General features: G+C 35.2%; 1 protein-coding gene across 2 annotated transcripts in view; it reads left to right on the top strand.

Annotated features, from left to right (window-relative positions):
• COL25A1 (collagen type XXV alpha 1 chain) overlaps positions 1 to 14,910 on the top strand; it is a 404,747-nt gene extending 389,837 nt beyond the window's left edge. Inside the window, exons 32-37 of one of the 2 annotated variants that reach the window (XM_006918911.1) lie at positions 3,131 to 3,184; positions 4,666 to 4,692; positions 5,622 to 5,675; positions 10,033 to 10,110; positions 11,925 to 11,963; positions 14,801 to 14,910. In XM_006918911.1, coding sequence (XP_006918973.1) covers positions 3,131 to 3,184; positions 4,666 to 4,692; positions 5,622 to 5,675; positions 10,033 to 10,110; positions 11,925 to 11,963; positions 14,801 to 14,803 — 255 coding nt within the window. In that variant the 3' untranslated portion in view covers positions 14,804 to 14,910. Of the gene's footprint in view, positions 1 to 3,130; positions 3,185 to 4,665; positions 4,693 to 5,621; positions 5,950 to 10,032; positions 10,111 to 11,924; positions 11,964 to 14,800 lie in introns of those variants that run through there. The other variant, XM_015594880.1, reaches the window with a different exon arrangement.
• The last annotated feature ends 5,155 nt before the right edge of the window (positions 14,911 to 20,065 follow it).

Genomic DNA, 20,065 nt, shown 5'->3' with positions numbered 1-20,065 from the left:
AAGATCAAGCCAGTGACTTACGAAGATCATCTTAATTAAAAATATTTAAGAGCAAAGAGCCTCCCACTACTGAACCATTCAAGCTTTGTATCAAGAAATTCAGTACATGTACTAAAAATGGAGCAGCAAACCTCAAGTAGTCTTTTGGCAGAATGCCCTGGGGCTCAAGAGGGTTTACCATTTGGTAAATCAGCTGCTACTTCCGATAGCTCCACAGTGTCACAAGAGTATCAGGTCTCGATGCTGGGGCAGAACTAACCAGGAGAGCAAATGAAATCTCTAAGAATTTTTGAAGGCATAGTTTAAGTCAAATGGTGTGCAGTGTAAAGTGTTACACTTGTATTTACTCAGCATGTTAACTACCTTAACTGGATCGTGTGTCAGTACTCTCCAAGTGCCCGTCACCCAAAGTGCTAAACTGGAGTACGATTCTCAAAGTTAATTGATTGAGGCATCATCTGGACTCTCTTGAAAAAGTTTCACATTTTAAAGGGAAGAACCAGGAAAAGGGAACATTCGAGAATAATTCCTTAGTGTAGGCATGCAAATTAAAGAGCCTGAATGAAATTAGATCAGCCTAAAAGGAGCCAGGCATTTGACAGACAATGTTACTCAGAAATTGTCAAGTACATGACTGACAGCATTAGTATTCAGCTCTTCAAGCACCTGATGGTCCCTGCCTTCGGTTGATTTCTTCATCTGGCCTTGTAACTGCTTAGGAACTCTCTAGAGGTTGTTAAATTGGGGAAATTCAAAAGTTCTTTTGGAATTATTTAATCCAGGAAAAGAAGTTGCACGTTCAAATTCCCGTGTTAATGTTTCATTCCTACAGGTTTTCAAGTTGGGACTATTAGGATGCTTTTGGCTCTAAGTGACAGAACCCCAATTCAAAATGCCTTAAACAATAAAGAAATATATTGTTTATATCAAAATATTCAATGGAGAGACTCCAGTCTTTGCTTCTGTGCTCTTTCCGTGTGCTGGCTTTGTCTTCTGACCACAGGCACACTGGTCACAGCTTGGCTCTAAACACCCCCTCCAGAGAAGCATCAGCAGAGAACACACATCGAGACCTTCTCTCCTTTGCCTCTTTCTTACGAATGAGGAACCCCTCCCCACTGCTTTCCAGCTGACTGCCCCCCACACCTTATTGGCCGGAATTGGGTCATATGTCCTCTTCTAAAACAGTCACTGGCGGGTGAAATGGAATCATCACTATTAGCTTAAAGTAATTATTTTGGGGTGAGCAATTCTATAAAAGGAGTTTCACAGACAAATGTTTTAGTGACAACTTAATTCAAAGAAGCCATGGTATATTTATTTTTAAAACGAAATAAAGCCAAGGTGCTCAGTCAGAAGAGAGAGAACGGAATAGGTATGTCGAAGTACTCCGTGGAGATTTTTTAAACGATCTGTTCGAACTCTAATTTGTTGAGTTTTTTAAAACCAGACCCACTCCAGGTTATGTGAACCCTCCTTTTAACCATCCTGCACCACACACACATACACCACCACCACCACCACCACCACCATTTTAAAAATCATAAATAACACTGTCAGATCAAACTGAAATAAATATATTTTGAATTAAGTGCTTTTTAGGTTGCCAAGCCATTTTTATTAAAATTAAGACCTCTAGATACATAATAATAATGATAGCTACTATTTATGGGACATATTATTGGGCAATAATGAATTTCATATTTTATAATCACATCTATCTTCAGAAAAATTCTTGTAGAATATGTATTATTATTCTTATTTTCCAGCCAATGAAACTCAGGCACAGAGAGATTAGGAAAGTTACCTAAGGCCATATAGCCAGTAAGTGCCAGAACTGGAGTTCACATTTAAATCTGTTTCATTTCAAAGCTTGGCCACTTGACTGAATGCAATTGCTGCTCTTTCAGTAATAAACGTTGAGTAATAATGATTAAAAGTTCAACAAGCTTTTATGATATTTATATTTATTTTCAGTAATCTCCCTATACTATATATGCTCCGAGGTGACAGTGCCAATTAGCTCTGCAAACCCTTAAGTTTCAAGAAAAATGTTAACAGTGACTTGAAATTTTCTCAAATGGGAATCTGGAATATAGAGAAACAGCAAAATACTTAGATCCGCCTGCACGATTTTCAGCTGAACTTGGCATTTGACCCAGGAAAAAAATTTGCTAACGTTTAAATTTCTTCAGGGGTAAGATATAGGGAGGTAACATTTTCTGTTTGGTCACGAATGTAAACATTACCGTGACTCCTGACAAACCTCTTAATTTTGAAGATGGCAGCAGAGGAAAACACTATTCGAAATGCAGAACATGTCTTTATTATCACAATTACTTCGTATTCTTGGGACCACCTTCAATTACGCTTAGTCATTGTAAGCATTCAGGATTGTCATTTAAGCCAGGGGCAAGCTAGCGATGAAGGTAATACATACCTACCTTGTCAGACATTTAGTCGAAGGCATAAACATTTTTAAACCCTCCTTTTCAGAAAGGAAGCAAAACAGGTTCATGATTGTATTAATTTGACTTGATTCATGAATTCAACAAATATTTACTGATGTGTCAGACACTATTGTAAGTGTGCAGGAGAGAACAAAGCAGAGGCCCTGGCACCCTAAGGTGCATATTCCAATCATGGGCTCAGCAAAGAATAAACAAGTTATAACCTGTCTGTGTCTCCAGATGTGTGAGTGCCATGTGTAGCTCTGTACAGGGCCAGGATGGTTAAGGAAGGCTTTGGTGAGGAAGAGACATTTGATAGAAAAAAAAAAGGCATTTTATTCTTACATTTTTAAAAAGTAGTAACTTAAAATAATTAGTAACAAATAAATGATTCATACCAGTGCCAAAAAAAAACAAGTTGTGTTCCAGATTTGCCACTTCTTTTGCACAACGGGACAGCAGCAGTCTTCCTTACTGTCCTTCTTTCAAAGGTGATTTAATAAAATAGTCTAATGCAGATTACTTTTACTATATTATTGGCAGTGACTCTGGAAAAGCCTGAATCTTTGGAATTTTGATAGAATGATACTTGAAGTAGTGTCTTTATCCACAAGCCATTAGGGAAAGTGTTTGAATATATGTGTTTATGTGTGATTTGAATTTTCCATCTTTCATTTTAGGGCGAAAAAGGAGCTGTGGGAGAGCCCGGCCCCAGAGGGCCCTATGGACTGCCTGTGAGTTCTGTGTCTTGTGTGCGGCTGCCACCTTCAGCATGCAGAGACTGCCTGTCACTGGCACAATTAACCCTTCCCTCGTGGGGCCAACTAACCACATGACAGGAGCAAAGAACAATCCAGTAATTCTCTCCAACCCCAGTGTCACCGTGTCCTTGAGAGATAGGTCATATCTGTGTGACATTTCCCCACTCACGTATAGACACACACACCCACACACTTCATGAGATTGAGAAGATCAGAGCTTGTCCATGAGGTGACCAGTACTAGCCTGAAAGTGGATTCCCACTGTCAGACAACGCTTTCCTTCTGCCATCTGACTGGACGCCCATAATTGGTACTTCTTTGGAGGGTCACTGTACCAAAAGTGTATGTGGAAGCCTTGGTTAAAACAACTTCCTGCAGGCTTTATCTTCTCTCATAGGTTACTTACTGAAATTATTTCTTAAATTAATGTTTATGGTGACTATGATGTCTCTGAGCCCTCTAAGTTGCTGTGGTGACAAGGGATTTTCAGGACGTAGAATGTTGATAGTGTTCTGTCTTCTGAAGATTCTCAATTACACAGACTTCAAATCGAGGCCTCAGGTTTGCTTCAGAACATTATCTTTGAGATAATCATAAATGATTCCTTGAGGTAGGGTAGGGACTTCAATAGGAGCATATGCTGTAGTAAGGTTTCTAACCCCTATGTACCTTCCATATACCTTGTACCTTCCAGTTTTTATGAACTGAAATAATAAACTTAAACCATGATTACTTCAGTGCTAAAAGAGAGGCCGATTTTAAAACAGATTCCAAGTGAAGGCTGATTTTGAAATAGATGTCAGTTGACAGAATCAAAACAACTTCTCAGTAACTTTAGGTGGATCTGCTATCTGACACAATAGGGTCACTGCCCTGATGATCTGCACGATGGGAGTGATTTTATCCTTGCTCAGTAGTCTTATGACTCCTTTTGTATGTGGGGATCATTCATTTATAAAGCTTACTTAAAAATAGTATTTAAGTTGTGACCTTCACACCCTCAATGTTAATAGACTAGGTGTACATCTAGCCAAATTAAAACTATATTTAACAATAAAATTTCCACATTTTTTACTCACTTATAAACTAGCTACTAAATTATCAAATGCATACTCTATTAGTGCTGATGGGTTTTTAAATTAACTAAACCATATTTTTGCTTTCAGCTTACTCTTGGATTGATAACTCGGATACCAAGCATTTAACTTCAGCAAAATAACAGACTGAATAACCTGTTATATAAGAAAAACTTTTCATGACCCTTAACAACAACATTAGCGGTCACTTTACTTATTTAGTAATGAGATTTGTATTGCTAATCAATAAAGAATCTTTTTTCACATTTCTGAAGTAGTTCTAATACCAGTGTTGCATGTCCAGGCAGCCTTAACTAAAACAATAACCTATTTATGAAACGTAGGAACACTAACGTAGCTACTATGGTTCTTTGGCAGGGGAAAGATGGAGAGCCTGGTCTTGATGTAAGTAATACGTGCATCAAACATCTTCCTATTACAATAGATGCTCCATCATCAATAACAGCAAGAATACTTCTTTTTTCTGTGCACAGTTATGCATATAATATATATTGCTATACATGTAGGCAATATGAAATACACCACTAGCATTTGCATAAGATAAACATAAAAGAAAAAATAATTATCTGGTGTAAAGTTAATAATTGATAGTTGATAGTACCACTTCAAAATACTTACCCAAATTAGGGGTGCTCTCAATGTCTGCAGCTGAATCATTTATTTAAAAATGTACATAAAATTGAAGTATATTTCACATGCTACCCTTAGAGAATGATATGTTATAACTAGTCTCAAATCTGTTATGCAGTATTTTCCTTTTAGCATAGAGTCTCTATATATCTTATAATTCTGTAAATATAGAGAATCTCAAAAGTAAATGCCTCTTGAAATGAACACTGGTCACCCTGTATTATGTGAATAATAACAATAACAAAAGTAATAATAGCTACTGTTTATTGAGCATCTATCGTGTGCAGACAATTCTGGTACTTTATATCATCGCATTTAATGCTCTCGCCAACAGTTGTGTAGTAGATCATTAACCCCATTTTATGGTCAAGGAACTGAAATGCTGAGGTAAGTGGTTTGCCCAAGGCCACACAGAGCAGTGAACTTGTCTAGATTCAAACTGGTATCCTGATATTCTCTCCACTATACATTTCCTAGGAGAAAAAGCAAGAAACCTGTTGTATATAGATGTTAGTTAACTATTTTTTGTAAGTGCTACTTTAGCTAAGTTCTCAGATTGTTGGGCATGCCATTTTTTTATATCTACATTTGAAAACATGAAATCTTAAATTTATATTTTCAATGCGATTTTGCCACAGTTACATCAATAGATCTCTTTGGTTTGCTTTTTATTTATCCTATAGGGCTTCCCTGGTCCACGAGGCGAGAAGGGTGATCTAGGAGAAAAGGGAGAAAAGGTGACCTCTCCATCTCAGCATGTGCCTATTTGATTTTTCTCATGCTGTCTGCTTTGCTGTTTAGCCTGTGCGACTCTTTCATACATCTAATCTTTCTCCATCCTGTGCTCCAAAAACATGCCCATGTTTGATCTAAGGCATCAGGTCTTCAGAGAGGAATGAAGAAGGCTATCCCACTATAAATAAGGGCACTGTCTAGTATAGAAGAAAATTATAATCCCCAGATAGCCAGGCTACAATTTTTCAACTACCCGACACCAACGTGTTGAAAGATGTAACGTTCAAGGATTCTTTTAAATGAAAGAAAAAGGGCATTTATTACATTAAACTGAAATAGCGTAAATCTGCAGCAGTCTTCTGGCAGAATGCATTTAACCCTATAAAGCCCCCACCTCAGTTATCTTCACATATTCCCAGAAGAGAGACAGAAGATATGTCTTGTGCCTTGATTTAATGGAGAATGGAAGACAAACAGCGTAACTGATCAACCCCAGCGAGTCCATTAGGCAGAGGTTAGGATGTGCCACTTTTAGACACTGTGCATACTTTTAAATGAAGATATTGGTATATTTTTTGATAGTGTGCTTAGGTTCTATCTCAGGACCATCCATGTCAGGGTATATAGGCTCCAAAAGCAGGCAAATGGTTTTATATCTAAACGCAAACTTTGGATTATGGATTTTTTAAATAATTTTTCCTTTCTGTTCTCCTTTGCTTGGATTTCGAAAAATAATTTTTTACACTGGACACAGCAAAAGAAGCAAACAAAAACTTAGCACTTCAGTAGAATAGTGAAACTCTTAAAGTGGCTGAAAGTGTACCTTCTCAGTTCAAATTTAAACCAGTTGTATTCCTCAGATTAATTTGTGTCCTGATTTATTTACCAACACGCTGTTTTCAAAAACCCTGTAAATTCTCTTTAACAGTAAGGTTCATAGCTGTGGAAAAGCACAGTCAAATGAGAATTGTCAAGGAAAGAAGGGCATTAAGCCTGCTGTGTATTTTTAGACCTTAGATATTACTTAGCTTTCCACTGGCAAGAGGACTGATCTGAGATGAGCAGTTATGTGAAACTACCAATACCACCATCATCATCAATATCATTACACTTACCACCATCATCATCAATATCATTACATTTACCACCACCACCATCATCAATATCATTACATTTACCACCACCATCATCATCAATATCATTACATTTATTAAGCTCTTAGGCATTTTCCCAAAAGCTTTATGTGTGATAAGTCTTTCACAGCAACCTCGAGGTTGGTGCTATGTTGTCTCCATCTCACAGACAAGGCATGAAAATAGTTCTTTTATTCTGAATTATAACTTCTAACTATAAAAGATACATGTTTTGAGGTAAATTGTGTATTTTAGCTCAATGTATGTATGCTTTAAAGCAGCAGTCCCCAACCTTTTTGGCACTAGGAACAGGTGCTGCTATGAGAATCTAATGCCGATGACCTGAGGTGGAGCCGAGGCGGTGATGCTAGCGCTGGGGAGCAGCTGCAAATACAGACGCTCACTCGTCTGGCTCACCTCTTGCTGTGTGGCCAGGTTCCTGACAGGCCGTGGGTCAGTACCAGTCCACAGCCCGGAGGTTGGGGACCCTTGTTTTAAAGGTTATAGGCATTTATTTCTTATTTACCTAATGGGTTGTCTAAGTCTAAAATCTTTCTCAAAAGTATGTCACCATTATGAGGTTACTCATTTTAATTATCTTTTAAACAAAGAAGTGATCAGTATTATCATTTATTAAAACATTAAGCTACAGATTTAATCCTCAAGTAATGTTAATCACCCATATAGAATATTTCCATATTTCAGATTCATGTATAAAAGTTGTATGTTTAGGAAAATTAGATTCTAAATGTGAACCTTCTTTGACCTGGGAGACAAATATTAGCAGGAGCCCTTATGCACTCATACCCACAATGACAGATAAGGTTTTGTGTTGCATAGGGAATCCCTAACTGTTACAAAACCATATTGGTTAATAACACCGATATATTATTCTTTGTACAGTAGTTATCTGTTTTCTATAAAGCTTGAAGTTCGCTAAAATATTACTGAAAAATTCACATACCCTATTCATTCAGCATTCATATGACAACATTTTTCTGTTGAGTTATTAATCTGGGTTGATTTATAAATCAATGAAGTGAATTCTTAATTAATAATACCCAACACCCCTGGTGTCAGTCACACCTATGTGAACAAGAGTCCACTGCGTCCTATGAGAAAAGAGCTCACCTAAACAAGTTTAAATCAATTTGATGTCATAGCACTGAAGTTACTCACTGAAGAAGGATGTTCATTCATCTTGCGTGAGTGAGCAATTTACTCCCAAATGCTCCTTCTAGCTTATTTCCTGTCACATCTGCTCTCATTTCACCCTGGCTTCTCAGGTCTTTGTCTTTGATTATGATCAACTGAACCACACAAAATTTTTCTCTTTTCCCAGTATTAAAGAAATCCAAGTGTTTTTGATTCTGAGCCTTCTGATGCAATCTTTTTGGCACACAGGAGATAAATGAGGAGCTTTTTGTTCACTCAGAATGAATATATTAATTTGAATGCATATCTCATATATTTCTGTTCAGTATGTTTTTCACCTTTGAATATTTATGTTGCTTTGCTTCTGAAATTAATCAGTTTTATGTAACTGCCATCCTGATTGCAGAATGAATACACTGATTTAAATATGTATTGTATTTTGTATTCTGCACTCACCAACTTCTTGTCTATAAATATGCAGAGATATTTATGTTAATGTGAAACAGCTGAGGTGCATTCCTACCTTCTCCTCCTTTTGCCTCCTTTCCTTAATTCCTCCATCCGTGTGATCCATGCAGATTTCCACAACCTTTACCTTGATTCCTAAATACTAATTTCCATGGCTACGTTCCCACAATGTAATTATCCTGCCTACCTCATTTTTTAGTGTTAGCTCAACTTTGTCCAAACTGCTTCTCTCTTGAGCAGAATTTTTTTTTTTTGGCTTTTGTAAGCTGGAAACCTATTTACCATTGTGAACACCTGGCATGCGATCAATACGAGTGAATTAGAGAAGAGCCCTGAATTTATAAATAAGCCTGCTTCTCCAATTGGCATTGTTGAGAAGTATTAGCACTTTTTAAATTTATTTACCTGACTTAATAAGGAAAGCATTTGCTTATTAAGTTTCTTGAAAAAGAATGTTAAAATAAATAGAAGTATATTTTTAATACATTGAAAATTTTTTAATGAGAGCTAAAAAATAAGTCATAAAATCGGATATATTTCAAAATGATAGAAGCTATTAATACTCTCTTCTTTTTCTCTGGCTCAATGTAGCTTCCATTTATCATAGGATTAGAAAGCAACAAATTGACAGGTATTGAAGATTGGGTGAAGTATCTATTCTTTCTCTGAACTTCACCTGCCACCGGCTGGCTTCAGTACAGTTGGTATCTGTCACTACTCCAGATCGATGGCAGAAACGCCTCATTCACAAGGACTGCTGCTCTGGGCCCTACGTCAGCACTGATCCTCTTTTCTGATGTGACAGCCTTTTAGGTCTCCTCCTGTCATCTTGTTGAGTATCATAAATAAAACCCCATATATTGTTGCCCAAAATCCATTGTCACTCTGTTCTTTTTATAGTATCATGCCTTACCTGAATCAAAAACAGTGGTAAATGCCCTTCCAGACTTTTATTGGCTAAACCATCTTTTGAATCATCATTATTTCCCCCCAAATAAAACCTGTCTTTTATTTAAACCCTTGTATTCACAGGGGGAAAAGGGAAAGAAAGGCAAAAAGGGGCCTAAAGGGGAGAAAGGAGAACAGGGTGCCCCTGGATTAGATGCACCTTGCCCGTTGGTATGTCTGACTCATGGAACTCTGTCTTCAGATGTCATGTATGAAGGGATAAACTGGGAGAAGAGCAAGCTGGAGGGACCCGTAACAGCAGGGGCTCTGATTGGGGTCATTTAATATGTCTTCAAAGTACTGAAAGTATCTATCTGGGTTATCCTGGTATGTTCCACACCTCGTCTCTGGCCACCAGCTCTGCCTGGTTTCTTAACACTCAAGAATTGACCTGCAACTAGAACACGAATGTGGGATCTGAAGAGGAACCAGCACTATTCTGTACTTCTCAAAAGAGGTCACTGTTCCCAGAGCAGCCCTCATTACAGGGTTATGTCAAGCTCTGTTTTACTTTGTCCAGCTTCACTGCGTGTTACTTTTCACTTCAGAGCTGCTCCTCTCCCAGCCTTTTATTATTGTGATTATTTCTTTAGCATAATTTGTGCATAAACAATTTCTTGTGTTAGTAACTTTATGAGTTAATCTTTACAAACAGGGATTCCGTGGCGTTAAGGGGGAAAAAGGGGAGCCAGGCCAGCCTGGCCTGGATGGGCTGGATGCCCCTTGCCAATTGGTACAGTATTTCTCTTTCCTACCACCCTGCATGCGGTCTCATTTGTTTATTACATATTCATCTCTATCAGTGTAAAGTGGTGTTTCTGGAACAAGCTTTACATGATAAATACACTGCATGCATGTGCATGAATAGCTCCTTCAGCAACTCTGCAGAGTGAAGAGAGCACGCATGCATCTCTATCAATGACTGCAAATTAATCTCCTGACATCGTTCTCACAACTGACAGGACCACCAGGTCTGCGTTCTGGGGAATATTTAATAATATTTAAAGACTACATTAAAATTACATAAAAGCTTCTATGTAAAGGCACAGCTAACTTCGGGTTTTACCCCTAAATTGAACTTTTTTTTCTTTTCCTCTAAAAGAAATAAAGGCATTTTTGCCTCTTCCATAAATTTTTGTCAGGCAGTAAATAAGACCAAACCTACAGAGTTAAGCTTTTGCGGTCAGGAGTTAGCCAATTCAAGGGAATGCTGTTAAGAGGCTGTACGGAAGAAAACCAAACCTCCCTGAGCTTCTAAACAGATAATAGTCTGCAGCCCAAACCCCCTTCTTTGTCGCATAACCTTTTCGATTTAATGGTCCCTCCTTTTGAAACTGACTTTCCTAAAGTAGACAACTCCCTATCTCCATTGGCATGAACTCAAAATCCTCCTTATACTAAAATCTAAAATTCTACTGGATGATCCTTCTCCTTGTACCAATCTGGCATTACCGAATTTTCCCAAATATCTTATAAAGCTATTTCAAAGGTTTTTTTTTTTTTACATTTTAAAAAAGTATATTCATATTTTCTGAGGTATAAAGGAAAACATTTTATGGTTGTGCTGATGGTTATACTTGATTTGCATGTTATATTATTTTTTAGTGCTAAGCATGATTCTATAAAGATAAATTTATGCTTCTCAAGTCTTTTAAGAGATTGTATGTATAGAAAAAAAATTACTCAGTCCATAATTACAATTAGAAAATATCAGTAAGTGCCCAGTCTTTTGTTTTGTTTGCTTGGTATTGATAATAAGCAATATTATTTTCGCAGTCATGTTTTTGGGAGAAAACACAAGCATGTCTCATAATGTACCAACTCTCCCTGCCTTATTTGTACCATTTATATCTGAAGAGTGCTTACACTTTAAATGAAAACAAATTTTGCAACATATAGGAATCTCTTGTTTATTCAGAATTTGTTAACTGGCTTCTGAAGAATTTTAATAGAAAATTTGATAAGTGCTGTGGATAACCTTTTACTATAAAGATAGAGATAGGCTGCCTCTCTTTTAATTCAATTAATTATGTTCCACTGTATCTTCTTTTAATATAGAAAAGTGAAAGACAGTGTGTGAAGAGCTATAAACTTCAGATAGAAATGGTTCATCGTTGATTATTCATCATTATTATGCATTTAACCATAGACCGTAGTGACCAGAAAGCATATTTTGGTTTATTTAATAAAGATAATTGTGAAATGTGTTTTAATGAAATTTATAGGAATGGTACAGATTTATGGACTAACGGTAGAACTGAGTAGACCACTATCCTTTGTAAATTACTTTTTCAAAATTAGGCATAATTTTTTCTATACTTTATGTATTTTTAAAATGTGTACTCACTCTAGAAAACATTTGAATTTTCTGCATTTTAACTAACGTTGGGTATTCTATTGGGAGTTAATTATTATAATTAGAAAAAGATGCCTATGACTAAAGCTACCTAATCCGTAGAAATCCATTTTTTAAGTCTCTGAGCATGTGAATTATGAAGTATGATCACTTTTGTGGAGCCTTAGGAATTCTTATTCTCTTTAAAACAGGGGCCAGATGGATTACCTATGCCTGGCTGTTGGCAAAAGGTAGGCTTAATGGAATTATTTCTAAAAACGCGCACTCCCTTTATCTTCACCTGACCTAGCCTTTTCCATTTAGAACAGACCTTTTGAATTTGACGTTGCTGAAAGTTGTTTGGATATTAAAAAGCAAAAGATTTCATCTCCAGAATATCTCTTGATTAATATGTTCATTGCTAATTTCTTCCTAAACTGAGGACTAAAAACGGTTCCTAGTAGACACTGTAATTTGGAACCTTCTCTCTCAAATCATCTCTTTGGAATGGAAAGGGGCAGGCAGTGCATGGTTTGCTTCTCTCTCAATAAACACTTTGTCCTCCTACTGTTTAAAACTGTTCTTAATTGTGATTATTTTTCTATTTATACTCAATGACTTAGGCAAACATGCAAATACATGGTAGAACCCTGTCAATTTTAGTTGCAAAGCTGAGAAAGCAGAAAATGTAAGCATGACCTTTTTTCTTCAATGATGCCTTGATTTATTTAGGAGAATCTGGTTATATATAAGTTGATGTCCTTTATAGTTTAAGTTTATTCTAGCCTCTTTATACGGCTGCCCGTGGTCACTGTGCTGACGGAGAATCTTATTACATGATAAGCCCTTTTATATAATGGGTATTATTTCATTTAATCCTCACCATAACTCTATAGGGTCTTAATTATCTTCAATGATGCTGATGAGGAAGCTGAAATTCAGAGAGGTTAAGTAACTTCCAAGGCACAGAACTAATAGGTAACAGAACTAGAAGGTGACGATGGAAACTAGTGGAAGAACTTTAATCAAGGAATTGCTTAAAAATGAACTAGAGGGAAGTATACACACTGCTTTGATGATTTTGAACTTTTTCACTAACACCTTGTGGCTTATGCAGTAATTTTTGAGAGGCATGTTTCATCAATAAGACTATACAGAACTCTGTAGGACTGCAGATAGATGAAGAGAAACTTGACTCTCCTGGTTTCATCTTAGCTCATCAGCTATGTTGTGAGATCCTGTGTAACTCACTCTCTTGCTTAACTACTTTCACACCACTTGACCAGGGAAAGAAACGCCTTCCTTCTCTCTCAGCAGCGTCATTTATTTAGTAGCTTCCCAAATTCCACTTCCAGCCTGTCTGATAGTTATCTCAATCACATCTGATGTCAAGTTGTTCTCAGGAAGATGGGCCTATCATCATATTCTTCTTCACCTGAGAAACGTATCCTTTTACCATCATAACCTCTGTTCTCAGAATTTTTAATACCACCCTGAGTTGGAATTACCATTTACTCTTTAACCTTTGACCTGTAACCTAATACTATAATGATTTTTTAATACAGTCATGGGCACACCTTAGATACAAAGAGATGCGAAAGGCTTATTACTTTATCATCTTTCTGACATTACTCAGAACTTGGGTTCATATCATGTTCAGCTGCTTCTGAATCACTTCCTGTTTGTAAGGGCATAATAATGATAACAAGCAAAACACTCATCATCTTTTTGTTTCAGGAAAAGGACAAACCTAGTAATAACATGAGTAGCATCAGAAAATCAGAAATTTCCCTTTTAAGTATTCATTTTTCCGCAGAATAAATACTATTGTCTTCATAAAATTAAGAATCTCTTAAATCTAGTATCTTCTTATATAAAGAATAATCACTCAATGATAAAATTATAGTATTGCTTACCACACTCGTCCTCACTTGCTCTCCACACAGATGCAAATCATTGTGATCAATCTCTCCCTAAAAAAGAAGAGAAAAACCATTAGGAAAATGGAATGGTCTAAAATCTCTTATGTGGTCTACTTAGCTAGATCCTTTGATTACATTTGTACTTAATCAAATACACTGTCAGTCAAATCAAATTTTTTTTTAAATGATATTTTCAAAGAAATCCAGTAGATTCCTTTTGGTCAGTCCTGTGTTTTGTAGACTACCCTTTTAAACATTTTGTTTATTAGCCTCTAGAGCATAGTGGTAAATGTTTGACTGAAAATTCAGATTCTGACAGTAGTGTAAATCACTGTGATTGATGAACAAGTCTCTCTGGTCATGCTACTCTCAATAATAATTTTTTTCATTCAAAAATGATATGAGCTTTTTTTAAATTACTTTTTTTTCTAGCTATAGTTCAGTTTTCTAAATTTTGAAGAATAATGATGTATCAGTTCATGTAATTGGTGAGTAAACAGCAGAATTTATGGTTAGGAAAATACTTCCAGGCTATTAAAGTTGTTATCCATCCTCATCTGGAGATTAAAACCATTTAATAGGAAAAAAGCTATAGCTTTCATAGGAACCAGCGATTTACGGCACCTTAGATCACAATGGAACCTATTGGCCTAAAGATAGCAGGCAGGTTTACCTCGCACATTGTCCGCGGCCAGGCAGGACTAGCAAAAAAGAAGAAAAGGAGAAAACAAGAAGTAGAGTATTATAGTCAGGTGTCAGTGAAGTAAATGGTGCCACTGAGATTAGAATTCTCAGCCTTTCCACAGTGTATTTTAATGCTTGGAGACAATTATACAAATTATAAATAGGACATGTATTTTAATTGTGGTACATATATGTTTTTAAAAATCCTAGTTTTCTGCTTTCCCAGAATAGGTACTGAAACAAACACCACAAACTTCTTGGCAACAAAATGGAAAATATGGGTTGAATCTAGGATGGCAATTTTGATGACACTGGAGTTTTAGAAAAGTAATGTCTAGGACAGTTATTGACTGACTAATTAGTTTAAAAAAAAAACACTTCAGGGTTCTACCAGTTTTCTTAAAATAAATGTTAATTTGAAATTTTTATCTTAGACTACTAATTCTATATATTTGTCTTTTTCATTGTTTGTTTTTCTGCAGTGATGAATCTAACCTTCCAAGCATGAAGTTGTGTATATAATGGTCCACTTTTTATATTTATAGTTGAAAATGGAATTGCAGATTTGACAAGTCTGAGATATGTTTACATATAGCTGCTTCTTCCTGTTTGCGGTAGTACATATGTCCATCTTTTCTTTGCTTCCATCCAAAATTGGGCAATATGTGAAATTAGTGGGAAGCCTGCAAAAAATATACATCAGTATCTCTTTATCTTATGTGAAGATATGTGTTTATATGGACCTATCAGTGATAGAGAATGATTATTCTTGCTATTTTTTTACTTTGGGCTTGTTAATTGCATGGACAAAAGATGCCATGGAATAGTTTACATGAAATTGTGACCAAATATGGACTCTAAACTATGAAAATTTCTATACTGACTGATTTTAGAGTTTACCGTCACATCCCTACTCACCTTCACTGTTAGCATTGATTCTACACCACCCATTGATACTGACTAAAAAAGCATGACTGTGTGCCAAACCTGCTTGTTGTGCGACTTCAGATACTAGCATGCCACTTGATGACTCCTTTGATCACAGCTGAGCTTTTATTTCTCTTGTCAACTCAAGGGGGTTACACCATGGCTTATTGCCAAAAAGAGATAAAGTGGCAGAGAGCACACACACAAATGGTCTTGTATTTTGACGGAGTTGCAGTCCCAACTGCAGATCTACAGCTTCCAGTATTGTGGGCTCACATGGCTGCCTTGGTTGAAATATCAAGGAGTTGAGCTGGTTGTGCCGCCAGTTTTCCTTGGGCTGCCCTCGGCAGTGAAGACCAGGAAAGAGGACCGGTTACGCATCCTGCATTGTTTCTTGTGTGACCAAGTAGGAAAGAGGTTTACAAATTCAGGCACCCAGAACAACAGACTTTTTTCTTAATTACCTGAATTCCAGCAAGTTTTCATATGGATGTTTTTGAAAAATGAGAGAGACATACAGTATTTCTTCTGGGTAGAAGATTCTTGGAATGGCAGCCCCTGTTTCTGAGGTTGAAGGGTGTGTGCATCCCACCAAAGCTCAAGTTGCTAAAGAAATTGCACATCCTGAGAAGGGGTTGACTGAAATAACCTTTCCTGATGATGTAAGAGGGCTCACCCCACAATCTCTACCGAAGCTGATATGGGAGCTTCCCTTCTCTCGAAGATCCAACCATTTCAACCATTTTCTACAAAGTTCTAGAAACAGAAAGATGTTTTCTATTTTTTTTTAATACTTTTCTTTTTTTAGTCCAAAGAATACTAAGAAAAGATTTGCTTCAGCTTTTTTCGTATTTGTTTTGAACAATTTTTTTAAGAAAGGTCTTCAAATCCTAATAATTTGGTACCAAAAGTCAAGGTGACATTTTACTAACTTCCTCTCTTGTTCTGAATAATTGAAGAGAATGTAAAAGAAGCTTCACTTTCAGTTCAGTCATTGTAAAATATCAAAGTTAAGCAATTTTTTCAGTACTTTCTGACTTTTTTTCTATATGATAAATATACATAGTGATTATCAGTTAAGATAAAGTCAAGATTTGGTCACATTTAATAGTATTAACTAATTTCTATTTTTTTGTTCTATTTAGGTCTCAGTTTTATCTGTATTTAGATTTATCTTTTTTTTTTTTTTACATTTCTAAGTGTTTGTCTTATGCACAGACCAAATCTGAGATCTCAGAAAGCTGTGAAATATAGTTGCCAAAAAGAGAGTATTTTTTCATCTACTTGTTCAAAAGTTACCTAACCGGTATTAGACTGAGCATTTTTTTGCACAGTGAAGTGTTGGTAGCATGTTTTGAAATGGTTTATTCTAAGTGGAAGAGTTCCATTAGGAGAATCATCATCAATGAGGAGAGTCACTCTTTCAGCCCACGAAATAATATGATTCTTCTGACTTAATGCCGTTTTGTGGGAAATTTTCTAGTTTTATGGTAGGTTTTCACCACCAGAGGGGAAATTAGTTCATAATTGGCTTATGGTGACAACAGTTAAGATATTATTATAAGACAAGGATCATAAACTTCATAGGATCCTAATACCCTTATGATCTCTTTCATATTATATAACCGAACATTCAATTATACAAAAATGCCTTCTTTTTATTTCCATTAAGTTTTCAAGATTAGAAAGATGATCAAACTATTAGATCAATTTAATCGGTCACGTTTCTAGTAACATTCCACACTCTGAAGCCAATTTGGCATTTTTAAAACAACAGAGGGCATTTTTCTACCCATCTCTTGTATGACATGGTTAGGATAAGATATTGTTCAATGCCTAAAATGATTTGTCTTAAATGGATTGTAAAGATGAACTAACGCAGGTAGAACCACAGTTTCTTCAGGAAAACAAACAGTAGTGTCTTGAGAAAAATCTGGTAGCTATATTTCGTCCTGTCTATCTTTCTTTCTACTCACCTATTAGGAACAGGTATTAAGATGGATCACTATTTAAAACTTGCACAGCTTCAAAAGAGAATACCTCAAAGATAATCATTTTATGTACAAATTTTTTTTTTTTAAAAAAACAGCCCTTTATGAATACTATTCTGTCCTATGTGTATATTGGGATTTTGCTTTGACTTCGACAACACTGACTTTTATTCCATGATTAAAGGAAGCTATAAACTTCCATTACATTTATTTCCTTGGGAAAAACAAAGGGGCGATAGTACTTTGTTCAGTGGAATTACTAGGTCTTAACCACTATGGATAATCTTAAACTCTTGGTTACTAAAGTATTTGCAGCCATCCATTTTGTCATCAATATAGAGAATCCTCAAATAATTACCACATGAACCAATTAATTATGTTTTCTGATATATGTGTCGGCAGATACATATTTTTCGTAAAGATTTCTTTCTTTTAGTTTATATTATTGGATAGAGTATTGAGAAAAAATACATGAAAGACACATTGGAAATAAGTCAAGATCAGATTCTATTTCTGATAAGCATCTTTTAAAGATACCAAATTGGTATGTGTTTTAGCTTTAAAATTGTTTTTCATTCATGTTGGTGCTGAAATATTTCTTTTCTTTTTCTTTATGGACAGTACAACTCTACTGTGGATAATTTCATTTCTCTGTTTAGCATTCCTAAACTGTTAGTGTGTGATTTTATTTTTAAAGTTCACGAATTTGCTCTAACTATGGTTCAATGACCAGTCTTCTTAATGTAAAACAAAATGGTATACCTATAGATGATGTGTCTTTACTTGGATCATGGATCTTCTTATTTTATGTTCTTTTCATATACCATATGCCTTTGGCAACTTTCATTCTCATCTATAATTTGATTAAGTACGACAAAACCAGGGTTAGGCAAGTCTGCATACCTTCGTAGTGTACCTGACACACAAATATGCCTATATTTTTCTTCTAGTTTTTACTTTTATCATGAAAAGCAGTCTTGCAGAACTTTTCTTTTTTTATTTGATTTTATTGAAAACATGAGAATATTTTAAATTTCTACTCACCGAAAAAGTCTATCCTTAAATTTACTTTCTGTGCATGATGTTCTAATGGGACAGTATGAACTTATGCATCAGTAGTTCACTCTACATGTCCTTTGCTAGTTTGGAAAATGGTTGAATCAGCTTGTCAGGACCTATAAAAATTGTCTTTAGTATCTTAAATTTTTATCACTTAGAAAATGCTTAATTTTCCAAGGTTTTTATTTTTTTAATGTTACTATTGTAGCATAAAACGTTAGCACCACTTTTCATCTTTTTTTTTTACCCATATATTTTATCTTGCCCAGGAGTAAGTTATGCTTGAATGGTGGGTGGTGTTTTAATATTGTCTAATAAACAATCATAGGAATATGCAAATATTGCTTTTTTCTCTATTTCTTGCTAATCAAGTTATATTAACATTACCAAAAATGAACTTTTCCAACTTCTGCCAAAACAAAAAAACAAACCTGCTATCTCTAGAAGGTCAAGTCCATAGCAACCTCATAAATAACAAGAACAATTACATATGTTTGATGTTTGATTCTGGCTATTAAAATCATTCATTCCTAGTGGAATTAATGTGATTGACCAATTATGATTCCATTGACCTTCAGCCCCTACTTTTTCCCATATTTGTTGAAATATCTTCATGTTGGCTAGATTTACTATACACCACAACAGAGATACCCTTTCAACTTAAATTTTTGGTGGATTTATTTTTTGCTAACCCAATACTGAAATATTTTAATGACATGTCTGATTTTTTAAAATATATTTAAATTCATAAGATTCCCTATGCTGTTGATTGACATAATTGGCCTTTTGAAAATAGGAAGACTTTTTCAACCTGACCTGTTATGATTTATTGAAAACAAAGAAAGTACCATCATTTCTCAAAATGCAGTGGATATTCTCACATATCTGAGAAATATTAATAAATTGGATTCACAAAAGAATGTCTTACATATTGTTGACATTTATGTGAATATGCTTTATACTGTTGTAAATGTTTCATGCAACTTAACATTTTTAAAAGATGTATGTATCTGATTTTCTTTTAGAAAATATTATATTTTTATTTGTATTTTTTACTTTTTAAAGTTCATCTCTATGTGCAGCTATTTTTATATTGCCAAAAATCGCATAAATACAAAATAAGAAGAAAATACAAAAAAAATATTTTGGCAAGCATTACACTGCGTATTTTTCTTAATGTTTTTGGGCAAGTCTCATGTAATTGATTATTCTAAGAATGTGTTGTGTCTTATCACTGTAAATATGGCACAAACCTGTTTTTTTCAGTAGTGTAAATAATTGAAAGATTGAATTTTCTCTGTTTGATTTCTTATTTCAATTTCATTATCATTTCTCCACTTGACATTGTTGAATCAAAAGATGTGTGTGGTTTTTAATTTGCCGTTTGGCAACAGTTGCATTGTGTTCAGTTTCTAATTTGTTTTTATTTGCTTTTTTAACTTGTTTACAGGGTTCCTAGTTTGTGAGAAGTTGATCTTCAGAATTATTTTTACACTATTTATGACTTATTTTCATAATGTAAAAAGTGTGTAATTATTACGATATTAATCCAAACAATGGTAATGAATTGTATTGTTATAAATCTTTATTGATGTTCATGAATACCTTTGGCTTGTTTTCTCTGATTTAAACACAGTCCATAAACAATTTTATTCTATTTTTCTACAATATTGCAATGCCACCAGTCAACTTAGTGTACATACCTAGCTAGATGATTTTCTAAAAAAAAAAAAAAAATTAGCACTTCCTATGAATTGGGTAAAAACTCAC

This window comes from Pteropus alecto, unplaced genomic scaffold (assembly GCF_000325575.1).
Source record: "Pteropus alecto unplaced genomic scaffold, ASM32557v1 scaffold5, whole genome shotgun sequence".
Lineage (NCBI taxonomy): Eukaryota > Metazoa > Chordata > Mammalia > Chiroptera > Pteropodidae > Pteropus > Pteropus alecto.
Note: the sequence above shows the minus strand (reverse complement) of the source record. Positions and strands in the feature narration are given on the sequence as shown.